The sequence below is a fragment of the Bubalus kerabau genome, chromosome 19, assembly GCF_029407905.1.
Source record: "Bubalus kerabau isolate K-KA32 ecotype Philippines breed swamp buffalo chromosome 19, PCC_UOA_SB_1v2, whole genome shotgun sequence".
Taxonomy (NCBI): domain Eukaryota; kingdom Metazoa; phylum Chordata; class Mammalia; order Artiodactyla; family Bovidae; genus Bubalus; species Bubalus kerabau.
The window spans coordinates 47,347,977-47,373,266 of NC_073642.1; the positions used below are offsets into that span (position 1 = coordinate 47,347,977).

Consider the following 25,290-nt stretch of genomic DNA (forward strand, 5'->3'; position numbering starts at 1 on the left):
TGAGAAACAGAAAATCTTTTTTTTTTGTTGTTTCACAGTTAAAATATAAAAAGTCTAATTTCAAAGTATATTTTTTGTTTATCTTCATTGAAAGAGAACAATTAGAGAAGACTCTGGAAGTCATAATTCATATGTAACTTAGCAATGTCTGAACTTCCAGCACAGAATTTAAATGACACATCTTTCTACTGTATATTCTCTTGGGGAAAAGATACTTTCAGTTCTAAAATAAAAATTCAGTTCTAAAATAAAAATTGAAGAAACGATAGGTACTCACACAGGTTACCATTTGAGGACTTCATTTTATATCAGAGTTGAAGAAATGCAGAGAGCTGGTTTTGAATGATAAAACTCTCTGGATTGGGTATCTGGGAGATCTGAGAGGTATGTAGATACTTGAAGCTTTTCTCTCTGTTGTTTTGAGTTGGCTTTTTGTTACCTACAAGTTGGTTTGCTTTCTTTAATCTTTAAATCCATTTATTAACACATGCAGGGCAGCACTTACACCTACCAAGTAAGCACTGAAACCTACTGCCATGAAACATTCAGATTACAAATAGAAAATCTACCCAGTTAAGTACCACACTCTCCTTTAAACACAGCAGTGGCAGTGCTTGGTTGACCTTTCAGAGAAGGCTTGTAAAAGTACCCTGTATTATAAAGCCTGCACAACAAGGGTGATTTAATCCAGCTAAAAGAATTTTAACTTTTTATTTCCTGACTTTCAGGGGTTTAAATTTTTAGCCTTAAAGTGTCATTATTGAAGGCTTTTTTACATTGAGTAATGGAATCACTATTTCTCCCCCCACTGAAAGGGGTATCTCCATGCAGCTAGGCAGAATGTACTCCCAAAAGGAACTATGCAGGGATTGCTCAACCAATAAAAACTCCCAAGGGAATTTATGCTGTCAGCTCACCAGAACATCTAGTTCACACCTCTGGTCCTGCAGAAAGGGGTTGGGGGCTTTTTAAAGGTCCCTTATTGCCATGACCTTGGCTTTCTACCCTTCTAAGAAGTGGCTTCCAGCCCAGCCACTGTCATGGGCTCACTTCTTGATCCTACAGAAAACGGAACCCACCTGTTCTCCCAACTTCTACACCCATGCATCAAGAGTGGCAGCTGCACTCCTGAAGCCTTCACACCACAGCATTTCTGGTGTTAATCCCTGGTTGGTGCAGTCCTCTCCCCTGCCCCCCAGACTCCTAGATGCTGGATGTGATTCAGCAACAGAATCAAAATTGTAATGCCTTTATAGGTCAGACAGAAATAACACAAAATTGTAGGGATTGGGATAAAATACAGTGGGTTGGCATTATCTAAAAACTTTTTTATTTGCCTAAATTCTCCCCTCATTTATTTCTCCTTTGTTTCTGCTATGCCCATCCTTACTAATTGTAATAATTTTTGTTAAAGTCTCTACCAAAAAAGTGATTTTTATTAAGTGCACTACCAAAATACATCTGCATAAGATAGGTGCTTAAACATCTTTGCACACATTTTAAAATGTGTGAGTATCTTTTAAATGTGCAAGTTCCTTAACAGCATTTTAAAAAAACCTTCATTGTTTTTCACATTTGCACATAGGATACTTGTGTACAACAACACTTACTTGGGTTTTCTTGAAAAAAATTTGGACTCATTTATATGAATTTTAAAATGTATCATTTGAATGAAAACATCAATCATATAAAGGCAGTAGTTCCCTACCCCCTTCTCTTCTCAGAAAAAAAATCTTTTGTTTACAAAGATGCACGATGTTTTATCTCTTAGCTTAGAAAAGAGGAGCTTTTGAGAGGTTACCTTTATTTCTTTTTTAGCTTTCTCTTCCTTAGCCTCTAGGTACTCACCGAAAACTACGTTGTTAGATCGCTACTCAATTTCCCAAGAACTACTCTGCAGTCCTGTCTTGCAGAGAGGTGGTTACCCTCCCTTTCCCCACAAAACTGGTCTCAAATGCTACTGCCATAGGGGAGGAGGTGAGAGGCCGGGTCTTTTCGCTGATCGTGGTGAGGGTAGAGTGTTCAGACTGACCGGACCCTGAACTGGCAAAGGGAGGAAGCGAGAGAGCGCCCGGATGCTGAGTCGAGGAGCCTATCTGAGCCTATCCAGTGGGGAGGACCCAGCACAGCCAGAAAGATTTGCGGTGTAGGACCTTCGTGCCCCACGCTGAAGATTTGCTGAAATACCGGGTCTTGCCGCAGGAATAGGCTCCTGGCCTGTAGAGCTCTGGTGATCCTAGCAAAGACAGATCCTAGTGTGGATTGCAATTTCTTTTCAAAACCTGAAAGCACCAGCTAGGGATTTCGCAGACCAGGTCTGTGGCTGGGAGGCGTCCTCCCTGTCCGTCTCCCCCCCGCCCCTCACGCTCCTCGGCCCCGCGAGTCTAATCCCCACTCAAGGGACAAAGGCCGAAGCAATTATGTGAGGGCCACAGCTAGAAAGCGTTTCCCCAAGCTAGTAAAAAATGACCCCTGCCCATGACAACGTGGGGGCTTTCTCGTCTGGTTACCACCTTTCCTAATGTGCGCTAAAATCCTTTTATCATGGTCATTTTAATGAAATGATTTATTTCTCCACTCTATCTAAGATGACGAAAAGAGTTGAGCCGGACTCCAAGATGCACTCCAGAGCAAGGAAAATCTAATTATAACCCGAACTTCCGCGAGCAAGCGAGGCGAGCTGCCACGTCTATTTTCCACGCACTTGGGCCCAACTAGTTAATTACGAGTTCTAATTTTATTGCATCTCAGCTCCTCCCGGTTTTCCCCACTATAGTGGTCTTAAAAAGAAACACCCACAGGGACACGACAGAATAAATTCCCAGGAAAGACGAGCGTGGATTTCTCTGCCTGTAGATAGATTTGAGAGCGCACGGGGAACCAGATGGGCGCATCCTGGCAGCCGGGGAACGAATCCCAGGGAAGAGCAGCTCTTTTCCCATTCTTCTGGACCTTGCTAAGCCCGTCTCTCTGCGGTTCCGCCCGGGCGGTCCCCGGGGACGCCGCGGATTCCCGCGGTCGCTGCTGTTTCCGCCTCCAAACCCTGCTTTAGCCTGGGCCGGAGGCAGGGATGGGGAACAGAGTACGCATCAAGCCTGATCCCGGTCTCCCACTCTCGCCCGGTCAGTCTCGACCTCCTCGGCCGGCGCGGGGTCGGTGCCCACAGAGAGGAGTCATCCATGCGGGTGCTCTTTCCCTCAGGCTCTCTGTGCCTGCGGCCTGGTACGGGTTTGTCTCCTTGAGGTCGTGGAGGGGGCAGACACCTACAGTAAATGGGCTTCTCTTGGGGCTTCGACGTGACCTGTCCCCGCAGAAGAGGGACATTCGGAGAGCGACGACACTGAGACACAGTGGGATTTATACACCGTGGGATCTCATTTAAGTGTCTTGTATGCTCTTATATAACCCAAGTCTCTGATTTCCCTGAAAAAAAGGAAAACAAAAGAAAAAAAGAAAGACGGTAATACTGCCTTTGTAAGTTTATCGTGAATGCTTGGACGTTGGGAGCCCCGAGCAAATAGTAAGATGGGTTGGGCAAGGGTGGTCCCAACACTCCCTTTTTGAGGCGCGGAGTCGTTCGCAGTTTCAGGCTCTCCTGCCTAAGTGCACGGACAGTTCACAGCCCAGGGCCCCGAGTACCTCCTGGGGAAGGCAAGAGGATCCAGCCCGAACCGTGCAAGATGGGCTCTCGGTGAATCATGACAAGAGTGATGCTCAGGATTGCCTTGGACCATGATGGGGAAAGGTACGGAGGTTTGGAACTCAGTGGAGAGTTGAGAGTGGAGGAGGAATTGGAAGGGAGAACTAGAATTTTCGGGCTATGACAGTTTCGTGGATTTTCAACCTTGCCCAATCATGGTAAAAATTGCGCGAGCGCAATCAAATTTGCACCTGTAGGTGGCGCTATGATGAGGCGACTGTCTGCAGAAAGGTAGCCAGGGACTCAAAGAAAGCCGGAATTTTTTCGTGAACCCGACCCTAACTTTCTGCTGTTAAACCCGGATTTCTGTTTTCGGAGAGAGAATGCGAGGACAGTGTCGCATGAGTCTTCGTTCTCGAGTTCAGCGCGGGGCTGATCAGTGGTAGAATTAGGTTGGAGAAGGCGACAGGTTGGAAATCCCGCATCTCGACTGCACGGCTCCAGGCAGTCCCATCACCCTGTCCATTGCCTGGGTGTGAGGACTCACGGAGCTGCGCGGGATCCGAGGCGATTCATGCGGACACTGTGCCAACTGCAACCTCCCCAGCACCGCACCCCGCCCCCCCTCTCCCGCCCGCCCCAGCATCGAGAGGACCGAGAAGTGAGAGAGTCCGGGTTCTCTGCATCCCTGAAAACAAGAGGAACGCAGATGCTTAGCACCAAGGCTGGCCCGTACATTGATTGCAGTCCTTTGAAGCCAGCAGGCAACCCCAACCACGCTGCGTTCAACAAAACCTGGACCCTGGTGGGGGACCTGGAGGGTTTCTTTGTGCTTGAGATCCAAAACCTAGGCTTACAGGCACGGCCTGGTTCTCGTTTATCTTTTCTAGGAACCTTTAGGCCAATCGGGTCTTCAGTAGGAGGCAGCCCCACTGCCTTCTTAAAGACCCCCAAAGCCTGTTCTTCCCACAGGCAGCAACAATTCTCTTTAGCTAGCGCTGCTCAAGGCTGTAACCTCGGACAGTGTCCTTGTCACCGAGCTCTGTGGCTTCTACAGATGCTTCGAACCAGGCAGGTCGAAGCGTCCCTTGGGCAGGACGCTCATCCCGGCGTCTCTGCTGGACTCCGCCCTGCTCGTGCCGCTAGCCGGATCCGATCCTTGATCGCACTTGCCACTATGTAGCCAAGAGTTTTGCCCCTTGCCCCCCAAATGTGTTCTCTTTCATTTGTGGATTTAATAAACAAATATAACCATATCACATGGGGGCAACGCGCCGTCCTTCTGAAAACAATTCCGCTGTTGAAAACTGAAAAATGGGTGTAATTTGCGTTCAGAAAGTGATGTTGGGGTCACAGCAATTTCCCGGGCCGTTATTTATTTTTACTTTAAAGTCTTTAGGGAAGGTTTGCTTATATACTCGGGAACCTTCCAATGCGAGGGCACCAGCAATCCCGCTTGCCTTCAAAGCGGGGGGAAGGGGGGTGGAGAACAATTACTGAGTGACGCTAATGTGGGGAAACTGAAAAGAAATGTCGATTGTTTTTATTGTAACAGAAGGAGTGTGCAAACAGAAAAACCAACCCCGGGTGATCGGAAACAGGCAGGCGGAGAATTAAAAGCGGGTTTCAGGCGGCAACAAGCCCCTCCCCTGCCCTCGGAAGGAGAAAGCGGGTGAGGAGCGCTCGCAGCCCCAGGGCGGATCCCACGGCCAGCGGCGGGATTTCCGCGCTCCCGCAGGACCCCGCGGGCTGCTGCCCTCTGGGGAAAGGGTCTCGAACCGTGAGCACCAGCAGCCGGAAGGCAGCGAGAACGCAGGGAGACCTTAGAGACTTTCGGAGAATTTTCCAGGTTCCTCTTGGGGGCCCCAGCGGCCTCTACTTGGGCTGGTGCGTCCGGATGCGTCCGCAGCCCGGCGAAGTACAGGCTGGCAGGTCAGTGCCTGGACACCCCTTCCCCTCACCACCACCACCACCACCACCACCACTACCCTGGCCTGGCTGAGGCTGAGCGCCCCGGCAGGCGGTCTCTCCCACACCCCCTGGCTCTTCTCTCTAGCCGCCGCCTCCGACCCCGCCCGCGGTCCCAGGCGCAGATAGGGTCCAGCCCGCGGCCCAGGGTGGACCCTCCCTCTCCTTAGGCACCGGGTGCGCTTCCGGCTGCCACGTGCGGCAGCAGACACTGGGAGGTCCAGTGGGCGGAGGGGCGGCCGCTGACCCCACCAGGCCGGAACGTAGCATCGGGCCGATCCGGGTTGGAACCCGCGGCCCGGACGTTGGCAGCGCAGTTTGGCGAGGACCGCAGAAGTCCGGCCTCCTTTTCTCTCTACGAGGCGTGCAATCCTTCACTTACCAGGAAGAGGAGCTCCCGTGGGGGAACCGGATCGGAGATCTTGCCTTTACCGTATTCTCCCTCAGACGACTGGAAGAAGTAACTGTGTTTTGAAAACCCATCCCCGAGCTCAGACTCTGGCTGCTTTTGATCCCCGAAACTCCCCTGGGCAGGGCGAGAGGCGGCAGTCGTTGCCTGGGCCTCACTCTCGGTCCTGTCTTTTCCCGACAGAGGGGCAAGTTGGAGGAATCTGCTCCTTAACATTCTCGTCGGCAACTCTAGTCTCCCTAAAAGCGCCTGAGAATAGCAGGACCCCTCTCCCGCGCATACACACGCCCCTCTCAACCCACCCTGGCGATCCCGTCCCATCTGCGGTCGTCGCTGACCTGCAGGACCGGGAAGCAGGCGCGAGGCGGAGCCGCCCGGGACGTCGGTCCGGGTTGGAGAGCCGGGGGGTCCCCACTCCCCGCACAGCCTGTGGCGCCTGGGTCCGGGCGCGGTCTGCTAGGGCCACGCGGGGGCGGCCTCTGAAGGAGCCAGATTCCAGTTCCTTCCCCGCATCTCTTCCCAGACCCCGCTGGTGCCAGGAGGGGCACGCCGCAGGTGATCGCCCGAAGCACTGGGACCGCTGACAGATTTATGAAGATTTTACGGCATCTGGCCGAGGCCCGCAAGGGCAGGGAAGGAGTCCAGCCAAAGGGGCGCGCTAAGTTCCCCAGCCGCGCGCCGGTACCCTGCCGTCTCTGAAGTCCCCGGGCCCGACTCCCCTCGGGCCCGTGCACAGGTCTGTCCCCGCCAGTGTAGAGCGTATGGAGTCTCTCCACCCCATGAAGCCCACTCCTTCACACGCTCCCGTCCAGCCAACTTCCAGTCTCCCACTGAGTAAATATTTACCCGGAGGACGGGTCGCTCCTCCGAGAACTAGACAGAGCCCTGGGAAGGGCTTTTGGCTTCTTCCCGGCCTGTGTCAGCTGCAGGACTTACTTGTGTTTTGGTCTTAAATTTCTTTAGCCGAAATTCTTCCGATCTCTGTGTTATCTCCTGGGTTCGGAGGGGGCAGTAACCAGGGGGCGCTGACCTCAACTGACCCTTCCTTTTTCTCTGCATCCCTACGCTCACCATCAGTCGAGGCTCATTGGCCCTTACTGTTTCTTTCTCCCCCCCCGCCCCCCTTTTCCGCTTTAGGTCACTGTCTCTCGCCGGGTCTCAGGCTACCTGGCCACAGTGCTCAGTGTGCGTCCGGGCAGGGAGGTGGCGGGGGAGAGTCTGCATCAGCCCCTTCATCTAGAGTTGGGCGCCTCTGTCTGTCCCCTGAAGCTTCGACTCCTCTAGCCCCCGGAGCCCCTGCCTCAGGTTGCCGCTGAGAATTAGTGCTCCCAAACAACATCCTTCTCTCGCTCTCGGGAATGCGCTGAGCTGAGAGTGCCGAAGATCCGCACTCGCCGGCGTTAGAGGGCCTGTTGGGCCGAAAGAGACGCGGAGCAGAGGGCCGAGACCGCGCGCGACCACAGGTGGAAGTGGAGAGGCAGCAGCAAACCTGTTGGCGTGTGTGTCAGTCGCTCAGTCGTTTCCGACTCTTTGCGACTTCATGGACTGTAGCCCGCCAAGCTCCTCTGTCCGGAGAATTCTCCAGGCAAGAATACTGTCGTGGGTTGCCATTTTATTCTCCAGGGGATCTTCCTGACCCAGGGATCGAACCCAGGTCTGTCGCATTGTGAGCAGATTCTTCATCATCTGAGCCACCAGGGAAGCCCAAATCGGTTGGAGAGTCCGGGGAAATACGAGGAAACTGAGGGATTTGGGGGCGAACGAGAGGGTGTTGTGTGTTAGGGCCTCCTAGCCAGAGCAAAAAAACAATACGAGTTCTGGATCACTCCAGGCTGGTGCTGCAGAACTGCTAAAGCCCTCACAGAGCTGTAAAGAAGCACACCGAGGCACTGGATCTTGGCCAATTAGAAGGCGATCGACCTTTTATCAACATTACAGCCCAGAAAAGTCCGAGAAACCCTCACTGGACAGGGCATAGAGTCTGCGCAGGGGTCGCTACTCAGTGTGTGTTAGTGAGAGGGAAGAGGGGTCAGAGGAACTCTGGATCAAGATGCCCAGCACGTTCATTCCTTCGCACAAGCCTAAGGCAAAATCGTATGCTCCCCTCAGATGTCGCAGACTCAAATTGCCCCAACAGCAATCAGCTGCTTTTCAAATTTGGGATCCACAAAGGCCCTCCGAGTTGTAGAATTCCTGTATTACATGTAGATGCCATGTAACAGGTATTGGGGGATCAGACCCTGGTGAAATCGCTGTCAAGTCAAACTTGGAGATTTTAAACAATTGAAACAGAAACAACAAACGCAAAGGCAGACAAGTTCAAGTATGTCTAGTTGTGGGACTTCACACAAGAAGCTGGTTGTAAAGAATTAAGGATGTTTGACTTCACTGTTCCTTTATCTTTCAAATCCTTCATACCTGTACATTTCAACTTAGAATGCACCCCTGCTATGGAAGTGTGAGGATCTGGAGATGACTGCTCGTTTCAAAAAGCACAGCTGATCATGAGTTTTCCTGGGCTCTTGTCACTTACTGGCCTAGACTGGGGCCCGGTCAGCTTCCCTACGTGTAAACCAGAGCCCATCCCTCAGGACTGAAACTTTTGCGCACCAGAAGGAGGTAACGTTATGACTGTCAAGAGGCAGTGTCAATAGCCTCGACCCTGAAGCAGGGCGAACTCCCAGGTTCATTAAAAATGCTTCCCGCCTTGCTTTTAATTTTAATTCGCATTCTCCATAACCCATACTCAAAATGTGAATAACTTTGACCGCTAAAAAGACTACTGCACACTTTACATTAGACTTAAAGTGAATTAGAAAGGTGGGCTTAACTGCAGGGCCTCTGGCAGCTAATGAGAAGATGTGGGAATCACATACACGTGCAGGTTCGGTGTTCACGTTCTTAGGAACGAGTCTGTTTCATATTTAAACACAAGCCCTTTGCAGTGATTCACTGGTGGGGGAAAACCGGCGAACGTCGTTGGCACTAAGGGCCAGCCAACCAGCAACATGGCTGAGCTCTCCAGCGCACTGGGTTCCGCAGAGTGAGTGCCCCGTGCCTGTCAATGGTTGAAGTTGGCTATGCGCTCGCTGTAGTCGCGTATAATTACGTTCCTGCTTGGAGCCTAGGCTAATGTTTGACCCCGCGTTCCTGGATGAAATCTCTAGAGACTGTTGTGGGGAGTTAGTCACGAGGCGAGGAGAGCAGTGTCCACCTGGAGGTAACAGTGGCCTCCATCTCTGGCTCCTGCTCGTGTTTAGTCGCTCAGTTTCGTGTCCGACTCTTTGCGACCCTTTGGCTAGGTCTCCCCTATTCTCCTCGTCTCTCCGACGGGCCTACCTTCTCACACCTGCGCTCTGGTCTCTCGGCGTAGGGTGTAGTGCTGTAAGATCCGCTGGTAACAGACATCCTCTCTTGACAACCTCTTGAAGCTTGCATGACAGGCTATTCTAAGAATCCTCACCATGGCCACCATCAAAGACGATGCCGCTCACCTCCCACCTAGAGTTTTAACTTAAATTCTGAGATGTCTGCCTTCCCCCCAAAGAAGTCTTCTCGGCCCCTTCTCCCTTCGAGTCTCTCGTATTCAGACCAAAAGCTTTCGTTTGCTTATTCAGCATTTTTAAGAGCCTGATTTTGCTGTTTGCGCTGCCCCTGGGAAGGTGTCAAACACCTCTTTTCATTGTATTTAGTCACCCAGGTGCAGAGCGAGATTGAGAGAGACAGCGGAAGAACTTTCCCGGACTGTGCTGTCGCTCAACGGGCCAAACCAATCATCACGCAGGTTGCCTCCGGGCCCTCCTCTTTGGGGGCGTGCCCCTAGTGAGTGATAGACGGAGCCGCCCGGCCCCGCTCAGCCCAGCCCACGTTGCTGCTTAGATTGAAATGCAGAACTCAAGCCTCTTTCAGCGGGGCACAGACTTCCTTTTACTCCTTCCTTTTGCACTCTCGCCGCCTCCTCCGGGGGAAAAGCGGAGGCACCGGCGGCCCGGGGCAGCAGCACGACGGGCCACTAAGGCCACACGAAGAGTTTCTTTCTGGGAGTGCGGAACTGGGGCCCGGCTGGTGTACTGCTCGGAGCAATGGGTGAGTGGCGGCGGGGTACGCTGTCAGAGCCGGGAAAGGAGGGAGGGAGCGAGCGGGCGAGGGAGGGAGGGAGGGCGCGCACCACTGAGCGCTCACACTCTCCTTATTGACTTTGCTCGTGTTCCTACAAGTTGTAGGAACACACTAAGGGTCAGCGGCTCGCAGAAGTTCAGTCTGAACGCTGGCTACTGGGTTGCTGCTGTTGATGCCATTTTTTTGATTTCAAGACTAGGGAGCGGTGGCATCAGCAAGCCCCGCGCCCCGGTGGCGGACCAAATTTTGTTTCGCGTACACAGGGTAAAAAAGCCAACCAGAAAAAAAAAAAAAAAAGACTAGACTTTGTCTAATTGCGCAGGTCCCTAGGCGGGGCGCTGGGGATCAAGGGGGAGCGGCCCAAGGACATTAGCGCCGAGTGGGCGAGAAGGAGCCGCTTTGTAGGCGTCAAGACCGACTTCCTCGCTTGCTTTGGAGGCTTCTGAACACTCGGAGAGGCCCTGCGTCTCACCACTTTATTTGCTTGTATCGGCCGCAGGCACTGCCGTAATGAGGGAGGAGGGTCTGACTCAACCGCGGTGATTTGAGGCCGTTCCTCAAGGCTCGGGGACCGTATGGTTTGGTGAAAGCCCGGGTCCTTAGTCCCAGGCGGGTGCCTCCGCCTTGCCCCGTGACGCGCGCGGAGGCCGAGTGGCAAGCGGTTGTCCCAAACTGTGGGTGCGCGTCCCCGCGCGCCGTGTGTTCGTTTTGCAGAGCCAGCCTTTGGGGAGGTAAACCAGTTGGGAGGAGTATTCGTGAACGGGAGGCCGCTGCCCAACGCCATCCGGCTTCGCATAGTGGAGCTGGCCCAACTGGGCATCCGACCGTGTGACATCAGCCGCCAGCTACGGGTCTCGCACGGCTGCGTCAGCAAGATCCTGGCGCGCTACAATGAGACAGGCTCGATCTTGCCAGGAGCCATTGGGGGCAGCAAGCCTCGAGTCACCACCCCCACCGTGGTGAAGCACATCCGGACCTACAAGCAGAGAGACCCCGGCATCTTCGCCTGGGAGATACGGGACCGCCTGCTGGCGGACGGCGTGTGTGACAAGTACAACGTGCCCTCGGTGAGCTCCATCAGCCGCATACTGCGCAACAAGATCGGCAACTTGGCCCAACAGGGCCATTACGACTCCTACAAGCAGCACCAACCGGCGCCTCAGCCGGCACTACCCTATAACCACATCTACTCGTACCCCAGCCCCATCACGGCGGCCGCCGCTAAGGTGCCCACGCCGCCGGGGGTGCCCGCCATCCCCGGCTCAGTGGCCATGCCGCGCACCTGGCCCTCCTCGCACTCCGTCACCGACATCCTGGGCATTCGCTCCATCACCGACCAAGGTAAGGGCACGGGGGCCGGATATGGGATTGTGCAGAGCTTCCCTCCTCACCCTCTCTGGGGTTACCGCATCTGCGCCTCCAGGGGCCTGCGTCTGCCCCACCACCTGAGACTTTTTCCTTTGGAAACGTCAGGAGTCCTCCCAGGGGGTGTCCTGATCTCATTAACGTGAAATTCATGCCCTTCGTTTCCTTGCCACACACAGTCTACTGCCTCATCTCAAACTACCAGACCCATAACATCCCCCATCCCCAACACATGGTTCGCATTTTCCACCCTCCCCCGCCTCTCGCGCCGCGGCAGCCTCGGACCAGCCCGCTCACTTGGAGAGCGCGGCCGGGGCCGGACTTGGGGAGCAGCCCGAGAGGCCCGAGCGGGCGTGGAGCTGCCGGCTGCAGACACGGCTTCGGGCAGCTTGTTTGGGGAGTCGGGGACTCTGTAGAAATTGCAGTATTCTTCTTGCATTCTGGCAATCAGACCAAATTTGCTCAGGCAGGAAGTTCAAATGTCACCTAATTGGTTTCATTCTTATGCTTCACTTCATTTTCCTCGGAAACGGAGGTCCCGAAGTTACTACTAGTAACTTGCATGTTAGAGCATTGCTCATTCTGGGACGAATTTTCTGCTTTATTTCTCTCATTCTCCCGCTCTCCTCCTCCCCGGACACTTTTTACCTTAACAGATTTTAGCACATATATATCCTAGGAAGTGGCGCCAATCACCGCTAAAATGAAGGGAAAATGCACGGCGATTCCACGCTGTCCTCTCTTCTGTTCTTTGCCGTTTTCCCCGCGCCTGCCGCTTCCCTTTAGGGTCCGCCAGTCCCAGGGAATTCTAGTGGACATCTCGTCCCTGCACGTTTTCAGTGGTGCCACCCCACCGTTCCTTTCCTTTCTCACCCTTGACCTTGCGTGCTGTGAATGTCTTATTCTGCTGCTTAGGATGATTCCCCGCGCCCTTATGCTCAGTCGGGCTTCCGCAGGAGACCCGAGTTTGTTTTCTTTTACTGCGTTGTTAAAACAGAATAAAACAAAACATAAAACAGCGTTAACTTCTTTCTCAGTAGGGAGAAAACAAAGTCAAAAATGCCCTAGACGCAGAATTTAAATAATACAGAGATAAAGACCCTACCTTCTTAATTTCTCAGCCAAAACTTTAAAAAGAGCGGGGGGGAAAAATTAAATAGGAAAAGGGGAAATAGTTCATTTAATTATTTCCTGCCTTTCTCAGTTGCCACCACATTGGCACAATTATCTTTTTAAATAATTAACCATAGCCCTGATTTCTCATCTTCTTGTTTTCTGACTGTGACTTTACAGGATCCTTCTAAGGGCCCAGTTTTGTCTTATTTGGAGCTGGCTGGAGCTTTAGTTGGAGAGAGTTTGCCCTTGATTTATAGGATAAACTGACCTCACTGACATTTAAAGGAAGCCCCTGTTCATGGGAAAGTGTGAGATCAGCAGAAATGGGGGCGCGCAGGGGGATCTCAATTTCTTAAGATAACTTCAGGCTTGTGCCCACCGATTGCCTTTTGTCTGGGAAGGCAAGGAAAGACTGGCAGTTCTGGGCCAAAATACTATTTCCTGGTGCAAATTGGAATACAATCTTAATTCTTTGGCGAGGGGGAGGCATAGTGAAAAAAGACTGACAGAGTTGAAAAGAAAACCTTTCTTCCCTAGGGAGCCTACAATCAGACCAAATGTCAGTCGGAAAAGTATTAGATTATGGAGAGAAGCAACTCTTCATTCTACATATGGTTGATTCTGGGTGCCAGCTTTAAACAACCTGTTTTCTGACAAATCTGTGAATATAAAATGATTATTTCTACCAATGATCTTTCCTCAAAATGACTGCCCTGCTTTGAAGCTCAGTATCAGATGCAAGTGTTTAAGATAGTAGTAGTAGCTTTGTCAAACTTCAGTCCTCCACCCATGGGTCCCAAAGACAAACTGCTCCTAGTTTTCAAATATCTTCTCTTTAAAATTGTACTTGCTCACTTAAAGATGCCGATGATTCAACATGCACACCTCTTGGTATTGTGGTAATCGGTTTACATCATATAATTTTCTTTGTGTCTCTATAAAGAGAATAAAGGATAGTTGACAGCTTTACCTCTTTTCCAAAACACTTAATTCCACTTTAATTTTACTAACCTTTTGTTTCATTGAAAAAGTAAACCTATGACCTTACCTCTGACACTGGTGTACTTACAGTGGTAATTGTACTATTTGTTTTTTTGAGTCATATGCACATAACCTCAGTATTTAATGTGTAGAGATAGAGCGCGAAGGGTAGTCACACACAAGGTAGGCGCACACTTATGCACTTATGCTTTGCATGTATATTGTGGGCATCCTTTAGTCATTTGTTTGCAAAAGACTTTACAGGTCTTTTGTTCCATCTGTTGACTTAAGTACTAGATCCCCACAGCACAGTGAGCACTTTCTGGACGTTTCTGAACGCCAGAACAGGCATAGTTAGGCCAGCACGACCCTTTCTCCCGCACCAGTCTCAGATTTTTGTCAACCCCCAGTCGACCCTGGGTTAGGACTGGGGAGAAGAGCGCGGCCAGTTTCACACGTTCTTTTCCCGATTTGAGAAAATTCGGGGGGAAATTTTCAGATTCCCTCCACTCGTTTTCCAGGGGAGCGAGGACGGGAGGAGGTAATCAAAGGCCGTTGGGGGGGGAAAAAATGTCTTCCCGCGGGCGTGGGGCAGAGAGCGGGGAGAGGCCTACTCCGAGGCGTCACCTGGGCCGGGCCCTGGGCTGCCGGCCGGAGAGGCGGGCCCCGCGCCTCTGGGAGGCGGAGGGCAGGGGGCCGACCGAGGTCGCGGCCCTGGCGCTCGCGGGTCGCGGTTCCGAGCGGGTCTCAGGAGGGGGCGCGCGGTCAGCCCTACAGCCTGACGGCCTCTCCTCCTCCCCTCAGGAGTGAGCGACAGCTCCCCCTACCACAGCCCCAAGGTGGAGGACTGGAGCAGCCTGGGCCGCAGCAACTTCCCCGCCGCCGCCCCGCACGCGGTCAACGGGCTGGAGAAGGGGGCCTTGGAGCAGGAAGCCAAGTACGCGCAGGTGAGGAGGCGGGGGCCCCGCCTGGTGGGCCGCGGGGGTTTGGGCGACGGAGGCCCGGGCCCCTCTCGGAGCCTCGACCGAGGAGAAGCCCTGGCCGCCTCCCCGTGACAGCCACGAGCCCCAGGCCAGGGCGGCGGGGGCGGGACAACGCCCAGACGCGCGAGGGCGGGGTGAGGCTGGAGGCCCGGGGCGGCGGCCCTGGAAGCGCCTCGGGGCCTGTTGGCCAAAGGGCTTGCGCCCCAGCCCTCTCCGCGGCTCGAGTCGGGGCTACATTCACCTGGGACGGCGTCTCCGAGGGGCCAGGCGAGCGGCCGTGGGTTCCCAGCTGCGCGCGCGGCGAGCGGCCTGTACGCCCGAGGGCGCGGCGCCGCGGCTCCTCCCGCACGGACGGCCCGCGGCTCCCGGGGCACAGGCGCGTGTGGCGGGTCCCGCGACGGCGAGTAGAGGGCAGCCAGAGAAACTTCAGACAGTTCCCGCGCCCCGATTAGAGGTCACGTCGTCATCTCCCCAGGGAGGTTAGTGAGAAAACCTCAAATTATACGGACTGGCTGTCGACCGTTTAATTTTTCTTTCCCTCTGTCCCTCCCTCGACTCTCCAAAAGAAAACTTAAAACACCCCGTGTTGTTGTTTTTTTTCTTTTCCTTGAGAAAAGCTAAACAACCATAACAACAAAAGCCCCAGAGTTTTGAGTCTAAATTCATCACCACGGTGGAGTCAGGAGTTCAAAGCTCTCAAAAAACCAAACAACAAAGCCGGACCTTCTTTGAACAGACCTAATGTAGGTTTGCAAATTTATTCAGGCCAAACTCCTATTCCAGAGCTTCAAAATACCCAGTTTTCGTTTTATTATTTTGAAATCTTAAAACTTTCAATGTTTTCATATCTGTAAAAATCAGTTTTTACCGCTCAGTGAAACTTGTAACTTTTATTCACTTGGGAAAAAAAAATCCTAGTCTTTATTTTCTCTAACAAACACCATTTCCACTTTCTCTTCCCTCCTTTATTTTGTTAAAACAGAATCCCGTATATATTAGTAGCTCTCCCATGACAAATATCACAGAAAATAGCAGCAAGGAAGGAGGGTCCCTTTCCTGAATCTCTATTTGCAAAGCACGTGAACAAGAAATTATAAGAAAGTTTGTCACTACCTTCTGCAAAAAAGCAGGTAGTACAGAAGAGGCTTTATGTTCAGTGGCACCACTGCCACTTAAGCAAGTTATTTAACCTTTTAGAGTCTCTGTTTTTTCATTTATGAAACAGGGAAATAATAGGCCCAACCTCAAGCAGTGTGAAATTTCAATGTGATAATACAACCATGGGGCACATAGTAAGTCTTCATTAAATATTGCCTATGGATAGAAATGGCACTTAGAGATTGACTTAAAATCAAGCAGTTTTTTATTTTGTCACAATTTACTTTGATCAGGGAGTACATAGTCAAAGTGTCAAGGTATTTTGTTAGAAACAATAGAGTATCTATAAAGCACCTAGCATATAGAGTAGTAAGCATTTACTAGGTGCTCAGTAATGTTTATTAGGTCATCATTTCCTGAAATAACATTGTGAAGTACAGAGCTGAAAAAAAAAGTCTCCCACATAGAGTTGATGAACCTAGTTAATAAATAAAGCAGTGTCATAATCCAAGAATCTTTAGGGTTACTTTTATTTTTACTCCCTTGAATTATAGACCTAGTGCTTAATCTTGTTTAGAAATGGTTAATACACACACTTCAAAATGAAACCAATCAATTTAAAATAAAAATAGAACAGTGTTAAGTAATCTACTTTGTATTTTCTGAACTTAAAAATCCATTACATTTTATGCCGTGACTATCAAATCACTAAATTATCAGATTTATAAAAATGAGTAATTTAAACAAGTGGCCAATAAGTATTGTTCTAAATGCTTGAGAAAAAATTAAAATTTTTTGAAGAAAAAGACATTTGTATCAAACTTTCATTTGGAAAGTTCTTAATGGCAATCTGCTAACCTTCTGCATTGCCATGTTGTAAGATAATATAAATGATGTAAAATTTCAAAACTTGAAAAAATTTCTATGCATAATTAAGTCAGCAGCTACTCTAACTATCAAAATAGTGCTTAATGCTGAAGGTGTGCTAAGTAGACACATATACTTAGAATGTATCATTTTGTGAGCAGTTTTGGAGTTTAGACATTAATTTCCTTGAGGGTAAAGTTATACATTAAAATTTGCTCATCAACAAACTTGGAAATGTAAGGTGTGTTGTGTGTGTGTGTATTCCATATATGTATATGCATTTCTCCTACAAATATTTGAAGGGTAATTTTATTTTTTAAGGTTATTTTTCAAAATGTTATCAGCATATGTATGTTTCTACAATCCTAGTGTAAACTTGGGTAACACTTTTCTCTGTGTTATGAACAAAAATGGAAAGTCTTTGACAAAAAAAAATTCTCAAGATTTTTGCCCATAATACTTTTATGGTATTTATGGTTGTTATTAAATAGCGTGCTATTATATGCTCTCAGTTTCATTTTAGTTAATACAGGAGGAAATTGAGAGTTCAGGATCATAGGACTTAGAGCATAATCCTTTGTCAGAATATACCTGTAAAATTACCAACAATTGATCATAGGTTTTATTGATTACTGTAATCTAGAGTTTCTGTTTTCAGCTTAAACTGCAAAGAAAGTTGCCCGATTGCTAGTAATTAGAACCTTATGCACACATCTATCTTTTTTTTAAAACAGTAGAATATTCAAACTTGTTGTACATATTACTGTTATACTGCAATTGATATTTTATAGTGCCATTCAGAAATCCTTATTGTCTATCTTCGAGGATAGAAGAAAAAGGATATTTATTTTTACTTTTTTCACCTACATTTAATGTTGGGCTAGAACTCTTTAATCTCATCTAACTCTCAATGACAATAATGTTTCTTTGGGTCTTAATGGCTGGTTCCTTTCTGTTGAAAATATAAAACTCTCTTGAATGCAACTGCATGGCAAAAAAACCCAACAACAAACAAAACATATAGATAAACATGAGGTTGGAATATATCTACCCTTTTATATGGTACTTAGTGAATTACTGCCTCATTCTTTTAAAGAGTTCATAAGCAGTTGTACAGGTGTTGAAATTTTCTTTGTATTATTAGGCACACTTTCTCAAGAAAAAAAAAAAGAATATCTGGTACTCTGATTCAAGTAATCTGAATGGTGGATTTATAAGCTTTGAGTATCTTTATTTTGGGGTAGTGAAATCAACTCAGCAAGTTTAATATAAAATTAGCTACAAATTGAGATATCAGGAATGGAGAGTAGTCTATAAATACTTGAACATAAGAAAAAGTTCAGAGTTAAATGAGATGTGAAAAGAGTTTAATTTGGAGACATAAATTAATCTGAAATTCTTATGAAACATTCATTTGTACATTATATTTAAAATATAGTATTTCCTGAGTATAATTTTCTAGTGCATTATTTAACAGACTGTCCTTGTAGACATACTGTTCTTGTGAAAATATAAATGAAGTTGCCCTGGATTTTTCTTCATATTAAATAAAGTTATTTTGTGCTAAATAATTTATAATTTTATAGAGAATCAATTTCAGACAAATGTTAATAGTCTTTGAAATTCATATTATCTGCTATGAAAAATATTCTTTGATCTGGCTAGTTTTTAACTGTGTTTTAAAATTAGTAATTATGTATTGGTAAAACATGTCATATGAAATACCAAAAAAAGCTATTTAAATTTTTTTCAAGGCTACATCAATTTTAATAACATTTTGGAAACATAAAATTTATAAAAACATTTAAAATAGCAGCTTTCCATTACCTAGAGACAATTAGATATGCAATGTGATAACTAAATATAATTAAGATCCTTTTGGATGGATGTTGAAATCATATTTACAACTGTCATTTCATTTTGTCAGATTTATTTTACTAGGTTACTGCATAATGAATTAAGAAGGGTAGAATAGCAGCCAGAAAAATGACTTCACACACACACAAAAAGAGAATCTTGTTTATTTTCAGATCTGAAGCTTTTTCTGGCTTATGATACCTAGGTGGAAATTCTAGGTGAAGCACAGCTGTGTGTGGCTGAACATACTTTATTATAAAGCCAGGGTAAACTCGTTTTATCATAAGAGAAGGACCAGGTAGGGCTGATGAGTGGATGAAAGATTGTGGATTGAAGACTTGGCACTACTATTTGCATTTTCTTCAAGAAAGAAAACGTTGAGTAGACAACTCCCAGAGTTTGAGGAATTGTCTATAACCTCTAGTTGCCAGACAGTTGTCATACCAGTTTTTTTCATGGTCATGAGTGTTTGCAAACTAATGCATTTCCCCTTTCTCTGGGGGCAGTGGTGGGGGGAGGGGGATACATGCAATGACCATAAATTAAATAATGAAAGAGCTAGGTTACAACTTTTATTTACCTTTTCAACAGCTTTACTCATTTTGCTTACTTAAAATGTAATGCTTATTCTGTGGTAAAGGGTGTCCAGTTTTTTTGTTTGTTTTGTTTTTTCTTGTTTTTAAAAAGCAAGAGCATCACATCTTTTGCTTTCAAAAGGCTGCACTAACTTAAGTATACAAGTGATTATGAAACACCTATAATGTGTCCCATTTTGTGGGGATGTGAGATGATTAAAGGCAAGACCCTGTCCTCAGACTGTTTATAGTCTAACTCTCTGCCAATACAGCTTCTCAACATAGCTATTTGAAAATATTTTTAAAAACTGGCAAATCTGTGTAACATTTTAGAACGCAATGAAAAGTCATACTTTGATTCACTCTTGTGATAACCGTAACTAGACTACATTGCATATTAACGTATTTTTTTCCTGGACTCTTGTTTAATGTCGGTGGGATAAAATCTGTCTTTTTCTGGAAACATTCAACAAAACAAGGAACTTACTTTTTCCAGGGTATACAATTTGGTCTGTTTTACTTTGTATTAGTAAATCTCATTCTCAAAATTAGGTTGAAGATAGTTTGCCTTAGGGAAGACCCTTGTACAGTTCTTTAGAGGAAAGGATTCTCGTGGCTTCCATGGAAGATCCACATGATCCACATGAAAAGGGGGTTGATGGATTGAGGTCTTATTTATGGAATCTTTAGGTAAAGTCATTTTCAGAAATGAGATTTCCATTATATGCCCATTGCTGGGGTTTCATTTGGAAAATTTGTTTACTCTTCCCTGGGGATTCCATATGTTGGTCGATTTATAAATCATATTTACAATCCAATTAAATAGAGTAATTTAGCATGTTTGCTCCCATGATATTTATGGTGTACATTTGGTAGTCTCTACTCAGCCTAACTAGCTTTTCAGATTAATTACATGCCCTTCACTGAAAACATTAAACAGATTTGGGAAGTTTAAGTCATGTACTCTTTTACTGGAAAGAATAAACAAACATCAATGCTACCTGTAGTTGTTTTCCTTTATGGTGGAAAATTTTACTCTTTCAATTATTGCTTCATAAATAACAATTACTTTGCCTGGTAGAGATTTATATCTTTTACTAATGTCATGTTTCAAAATTAATAGTGAGAAAATTGATGTGTTTATTGGGTCACTAGAATGAATGGTGACGGTGGCAGGTACATTTTATTTAAAGCATATTTGTTCTCTCATCTTGATTATGCCGTTTAAAAGAAATTTTTAAATATGAACTTTAAAAGTAAAAAGGGAAATTAAGACAAAACTTTTCCACCCCAGATCTAGGTTATAATTTAACCTGAGTGAAAGCTAAGCACTATTTCTATACTGTTTAAAGATTTGTTTTTTTTAAAGCAAATTCTTGAGCCTTCCCTTGCCTCCTTCTAATGATGAGGAGGTCAAACCTCTCCGAGGTTCCCTTCCCAACCTTCCTTTCTGCAGTATAGCTGGGCCTGCATCACTAAAATGACTCTAAAAATATTGCAGATTTTAGAGAACTTTGAAATATTTAACATAAAAAATAAATTTGGTGCCTTAATAGAAAATGGACAAATCTGGAAAGAATTATTAGTGTTTTTTTTTTTTTTTTTTTACAGTTGATGAACAAATGTAGTTATGGAATAAAAAAGGCACCTGATGGTAGCGTGAGCTTAAATCCAATGTTTTGACTTCCCACAAATCCTAGGAGCATTATCTAAAACGAGAGTCCACTCCAGCCTGGCTTCTTAGGAGAACATCTCTGGGTAAAAAGAAGTGGACCCACGTCAGGGATTGTAGACATTACATTTGAGGAGCTGAAGCGCCCCCGATAAAGGGGTAACATCAGTGAGCAATGGTTCTAGCAGCAAGGATGTAAGGAAAGGAAAGGGAAAAGGGGAATATGATAAAGCAAGTTTCACAGAGATATGTAAAGTTGCATGATAGAAAAAATATATAAAGAAAAAAGAATGAGTAGGAAAAATTTAGCTGTGATGAAAAACAGAATTCACCAATACATTTTTTTCTGCTGTGTTGCTAAATAATATGTTGTTTCTGTATAATACTACATATCTAACCCATGTATTGGTCAAATGTTGAGCAAAAGTTTTCATTAGTTTTAAAGTAATTTTAACCGTAACACTTTAGTCTTAACATTCTTATTTTATGATTCTTGGTGTATAAAAAATTAATGCTAGAATAGAAGAGACCAGATAAAGATGCAGACACCTTTCCATAATTGAGCTGGAGCAATTCCTTTCCAAACTAATTTCTTTTAGGTTATTGGGAAGATTCTAGATAATATCAGAAATATAATCTCTGTGCAATGTTAAATTTCTTCTGCAGGTTGCCAGTTCTTGATCTTCATACTCATTTGCTGAGAGAGCCTTAAAGTGTTTCTCCTTTGAGCCATTTTCTAATGAGCCATTCTCAGAAAGCAGGAAAAAGAGGGTTTTTTTAAGAAGTTAAGAAACAGAATTAGGGCCTAAGACTGAGTGTCAGGTTCTAGAAGAGGAAAGAATCTTTTACCAGAAAAGATGCCCTAGTTTGAAATGAAATCGTATCTTTTAATTGTCCCGGAGAAACAGTATGATTTGCTGCAGAGAATCCTGTATCAGAAGGGGTGATAACTTCTTTTAACACATGGCCATGGACTTGCTGATTGATTGACCTAAGGTAAATGGCTAAACTCCTTAATCTATATTCTCTTGTATAAAGAGGATAAGATTTCATTTATATTCAACAATGATGTGCAGTGGTTTCTTTCTTAAAAATCAGAACATTGTCCTTTGTAACACATTTTAGTTGCAATTAAACATAGAGTATTACTCATTGTAAATTATCTTGTAATTATTATAAACTCAGTAGGTTAAAATGAGATACAGTTTATCAGTTCTAATTATTTGATAAAATATGTTGGGTATTTCTTAGTGCCTGAGACATAGGACAGATTCAGGAAACCTCAGTTTCCTTTCTTCTTCCCCATTTTTCAAAGAACAAGCACTCTGACAAGAAAAGAGAACACGAGGTATGTGTTCTTATAGAACCAACTACATAAAGTTAGGCTTTATGGTGGCTCAGAGGGCTTCCCTGGTGGCTAAGAGGTTAAAGCGTCTGCCTCCAATGCGGGAGACCCAGGTTGGATCCCTGGGTCAGGAAGATCCCCTGGAGAAGGCAATGGCACCCCACTCCAGTATTCTTGCCTGGAGAACCCCATGGACGGAGAAGCCTGGTAGGCTACAGTCCACGGGGTCGCAAAGAGTCAGACATGACTGAGCAACTTAACTCACTCACTCACATAAAGTTAACTCCTCTACTTTTATTCTCATTTTGACAGAAATTCACAAGCAGTGTTAAATCACATCCATGTGTATATTTTACTCCATGCATTATTCTACATTGAGAAAATAATTTTTGAGACCCCCACTGTTGCATTCTCATAGACATGGAAGTGAAAATAATAACCAAATGAATTACAGTGGAAAACAATTTCTATGTTGCTATTGAATTGGAAATAGAATCAAACATATGTCTGCTTTTCTTAGCTCTAAGGATTGATTTGTTTTATGAATTATATTTCTATTATTTACATTATATTTTCATTAGGAAATATGGTGATATATTTATTTATTCAGATCACCACCAGGAAATAACATTTTCCTTATTTCTAAACAATGTAGAAATTGAAGGGGGAAAATTAAGTTATTCGAAGAAGGGTGCTGAGTATTCATGCCAGAATCAGGATTAGAAATCAGGGTGTTTTTGGTGTTGTTAATAGTAACGATACCAACAATAATTTATTGCATGCCAGGGTTTCTAGGCAGACTTGCCTGCCAGAGTTGCTGTGTTTTGTTTGCAAACTAAGATTTTACATTTAAATTCATTTCAAGAGATTTATCCACGTGGCTTCTAAAACTTCAGATCACAGAGCCGTAAAACTTTTGCAAGCAAATTTTCCAATTTCAAAACCATGCATATATAATCCTTTCATATTCTGATAGTTTCCTTTTTAATAAAATAACTCTGGAAAAAATACCCCCCTCATCTTCATTAAAAAACCCTTATAGACAAACTGCCTGATCTTTGCATGTCCTTTGTCCAACAGGCATTTTCAACATGATGATTTAAAATATGGCCGTGTTTTATTCAACAAAGGTCATGCTCATTTTGAGTTTCTAAAATGACAGCCCACACTCTGCCCTTCTTTACTGGAAATGAAAGTACACCAACCAGGCCCTTCACAAAGATCTCAACAAAAGAGCCAAACAAAGCTGGAGTGTGGGGGAAAGCAACAAAGACAGAGCTGAACGGATTCTAAGAGTACTTAATCACAATTAATTCTTTCCTCACCTTGTGTTTCCTTCCTATAATTCCAAGTAGCAAAAGCAAATACTGTGGATTTTCTGGTTTTAGCCTCCTCAAAATCTTTGTGGAAAAAATACATTTAAGTAGCAAGACTGAATGCATTTAGAATATAAACAGAGTCAAATCTAAAAAAAAGAAATTAGAAGGTAGAGTCAGAATATTGTCAGTTACTACTCAGAACTAACATGCTGTGTTTTTCTAAGAACTGGTGAAATGTCAGCCACTCTAATGTGATTATTTTCACCTCTTCTCTTTTCCGACTCCTTTTAGGCACCAAACGGTCTCCCAGCTGTAAGCAGTTTTGTGTCAGCATCCAGCATGGCTCCTTATCCTACCCCGGCCCAAGTGTCGCCCTACATGACCTACAGCGCTGCTCCTTCTGGTTATGTTGCTGGACATGGGTGGCAACATGCCAGTGGCACCCCACTTTCCCCCCACAACTGTGACATTCCCGCGTCGCTGGCGTTCAAGGGAATGCAGGCAGCCCGAGAAGGTAGCCACTCTGTCACAGCTTCCGCGCTCTGATGGGAGATTCTGTCTGCAGCAGCTTCGCCGTCTGCAGCAGCTTCGCCCGAGGAATCTCCCTCTCAACACACCCTCCCCCTCTTCCCTGGTCTCGGATCCCACCCCTCTACCCTCCAATCCTTTTGCCGGAAAGCTGGCTTTATGGACTCACCTCCTTTGTGCTGATGACACTTAAATATTTCTCGCCATAACTTCTCTCTCACAGAAAACCTGACATGACTTTAGGATTTAAAAAACAGAAGCGATGTTCAGGATTGAATGAGACGTTCGTGTTGCCCACGCACTGTTTTTAACGTAGAAACCTGCACCCCTCAAAGGGCTTAAGGAACTTTTCAAACTAGTCTTTGGTAAAACCACATGTGTATATTTATTCTAAATCAACCTGAACTTCTGAGACGTGCAATTGTTGAGATTCTGCAAAATCAATAAAAGAAAATACATATAGAAAAAGTTATGCTACACCCTCTAATCAAATAAGGTAATAAAATAAGCCTTAATTCATCATTAGGAAACCAATCAATAATTGACTTGAGTGATCCTTTATTTTTAACAGATGACCTATTTTGTTGGAAAATACATGTATAACTTAAGCAATATCTGAGTTTAGCTCCTCTGGTGTTTTGACTTGGTTCCAAATACAATAATGTTTATATTTTCTATTAGTTTGTAAATACGGACTCTGGATGGTGCATTTGTGTTTTCATTCCATGGGATAACCCCCTCCCTACTCCCCCCGCTTCTCTTTTTTTTTCCGTTTCTTTTTGCAAAGGTGACTTTCCGGCAACAGCTTTGTCTCCGTTTGGTGGTGGGCTGCTCAGGCTCCTGGGCCTGGACTCGCCCCAGATTTTGTGTGTGCAGTGAAGGCTTTGACATCTCATGAAGGACATTTTCTTTCTACAACAGAGGACTCAAAAACACAGATAAAACAAGCCAGTCTCCCATTTTGTATCCCAAACAACACACATGCCAAGCATATAAAGACAGGAGGGTGGAAATATCTGAACGAGGCTCTAAAGGAAGTCACTTAGAAACTTAAGTTCAATGTGAAATGCTTCGCAAAGACACTTAAAATGAACTTTATGTTAAAGAAAACCACTGTGAAACTAAATTGTACTGTTATTGTTGGCTTACCTGTGTGTTCAGCAATCGCAACCCAAAATTACATTGTAATTTAAAGAAAATGGAAAATTCTGCTCTAATGAATGTAAAAATGGCTTGCTGTGAAGTTTACATTGTTGTACAGAAGCATGTGTCTCGTGTAGGTAAACTGGTGATGGTTTTAGAAATACAGATGCTATTTAATTTTTAAAAATTCCCTTTATTCATTTCTGGAGCTACAGGACATGGTTTAACTGATGGATCTTTTGAAACCAATCGTTTCACTTTAATGTTAATAATAGAACTGAGGGGGTATATGTGTGTGTGTGAGA

At 45.8% G+C, this 25,290-nt stretch overlaps 1 protein-coding gene across 1 annotated transcript; it reads left to right on the forward strand.

Annotated features, from left to right (window-relative positions):
- Positions 1 to 9,858: 9,858 nt before the first annotated feature.
- On the forward strand, positions 9,859 to 24,296 carry PAX9 (paired box 9). Its single transcript, XM_055556132.1, has 4 exons — positions 9,859 to 10,103; positions 10,851 to 11,477; positions 14,403 to 14,545; positions 23,606 to 24,296. The coding sequence occupies exons 1-4, from the start codon at positions 10,100 to 10,102 to the stop codon at positions 23,858 to 23,860; spliced, it is 1,029 nt and encodes a 342-aa protein (XP_055412107.1). The 5' UTR covers positions 9,859 to 10,099; the 3' UTR covers positions 23,861 to 24,296.
- The last annotated feature ends 994 nt before the right edge of the window (positions 24,297 to 25,290 follow it).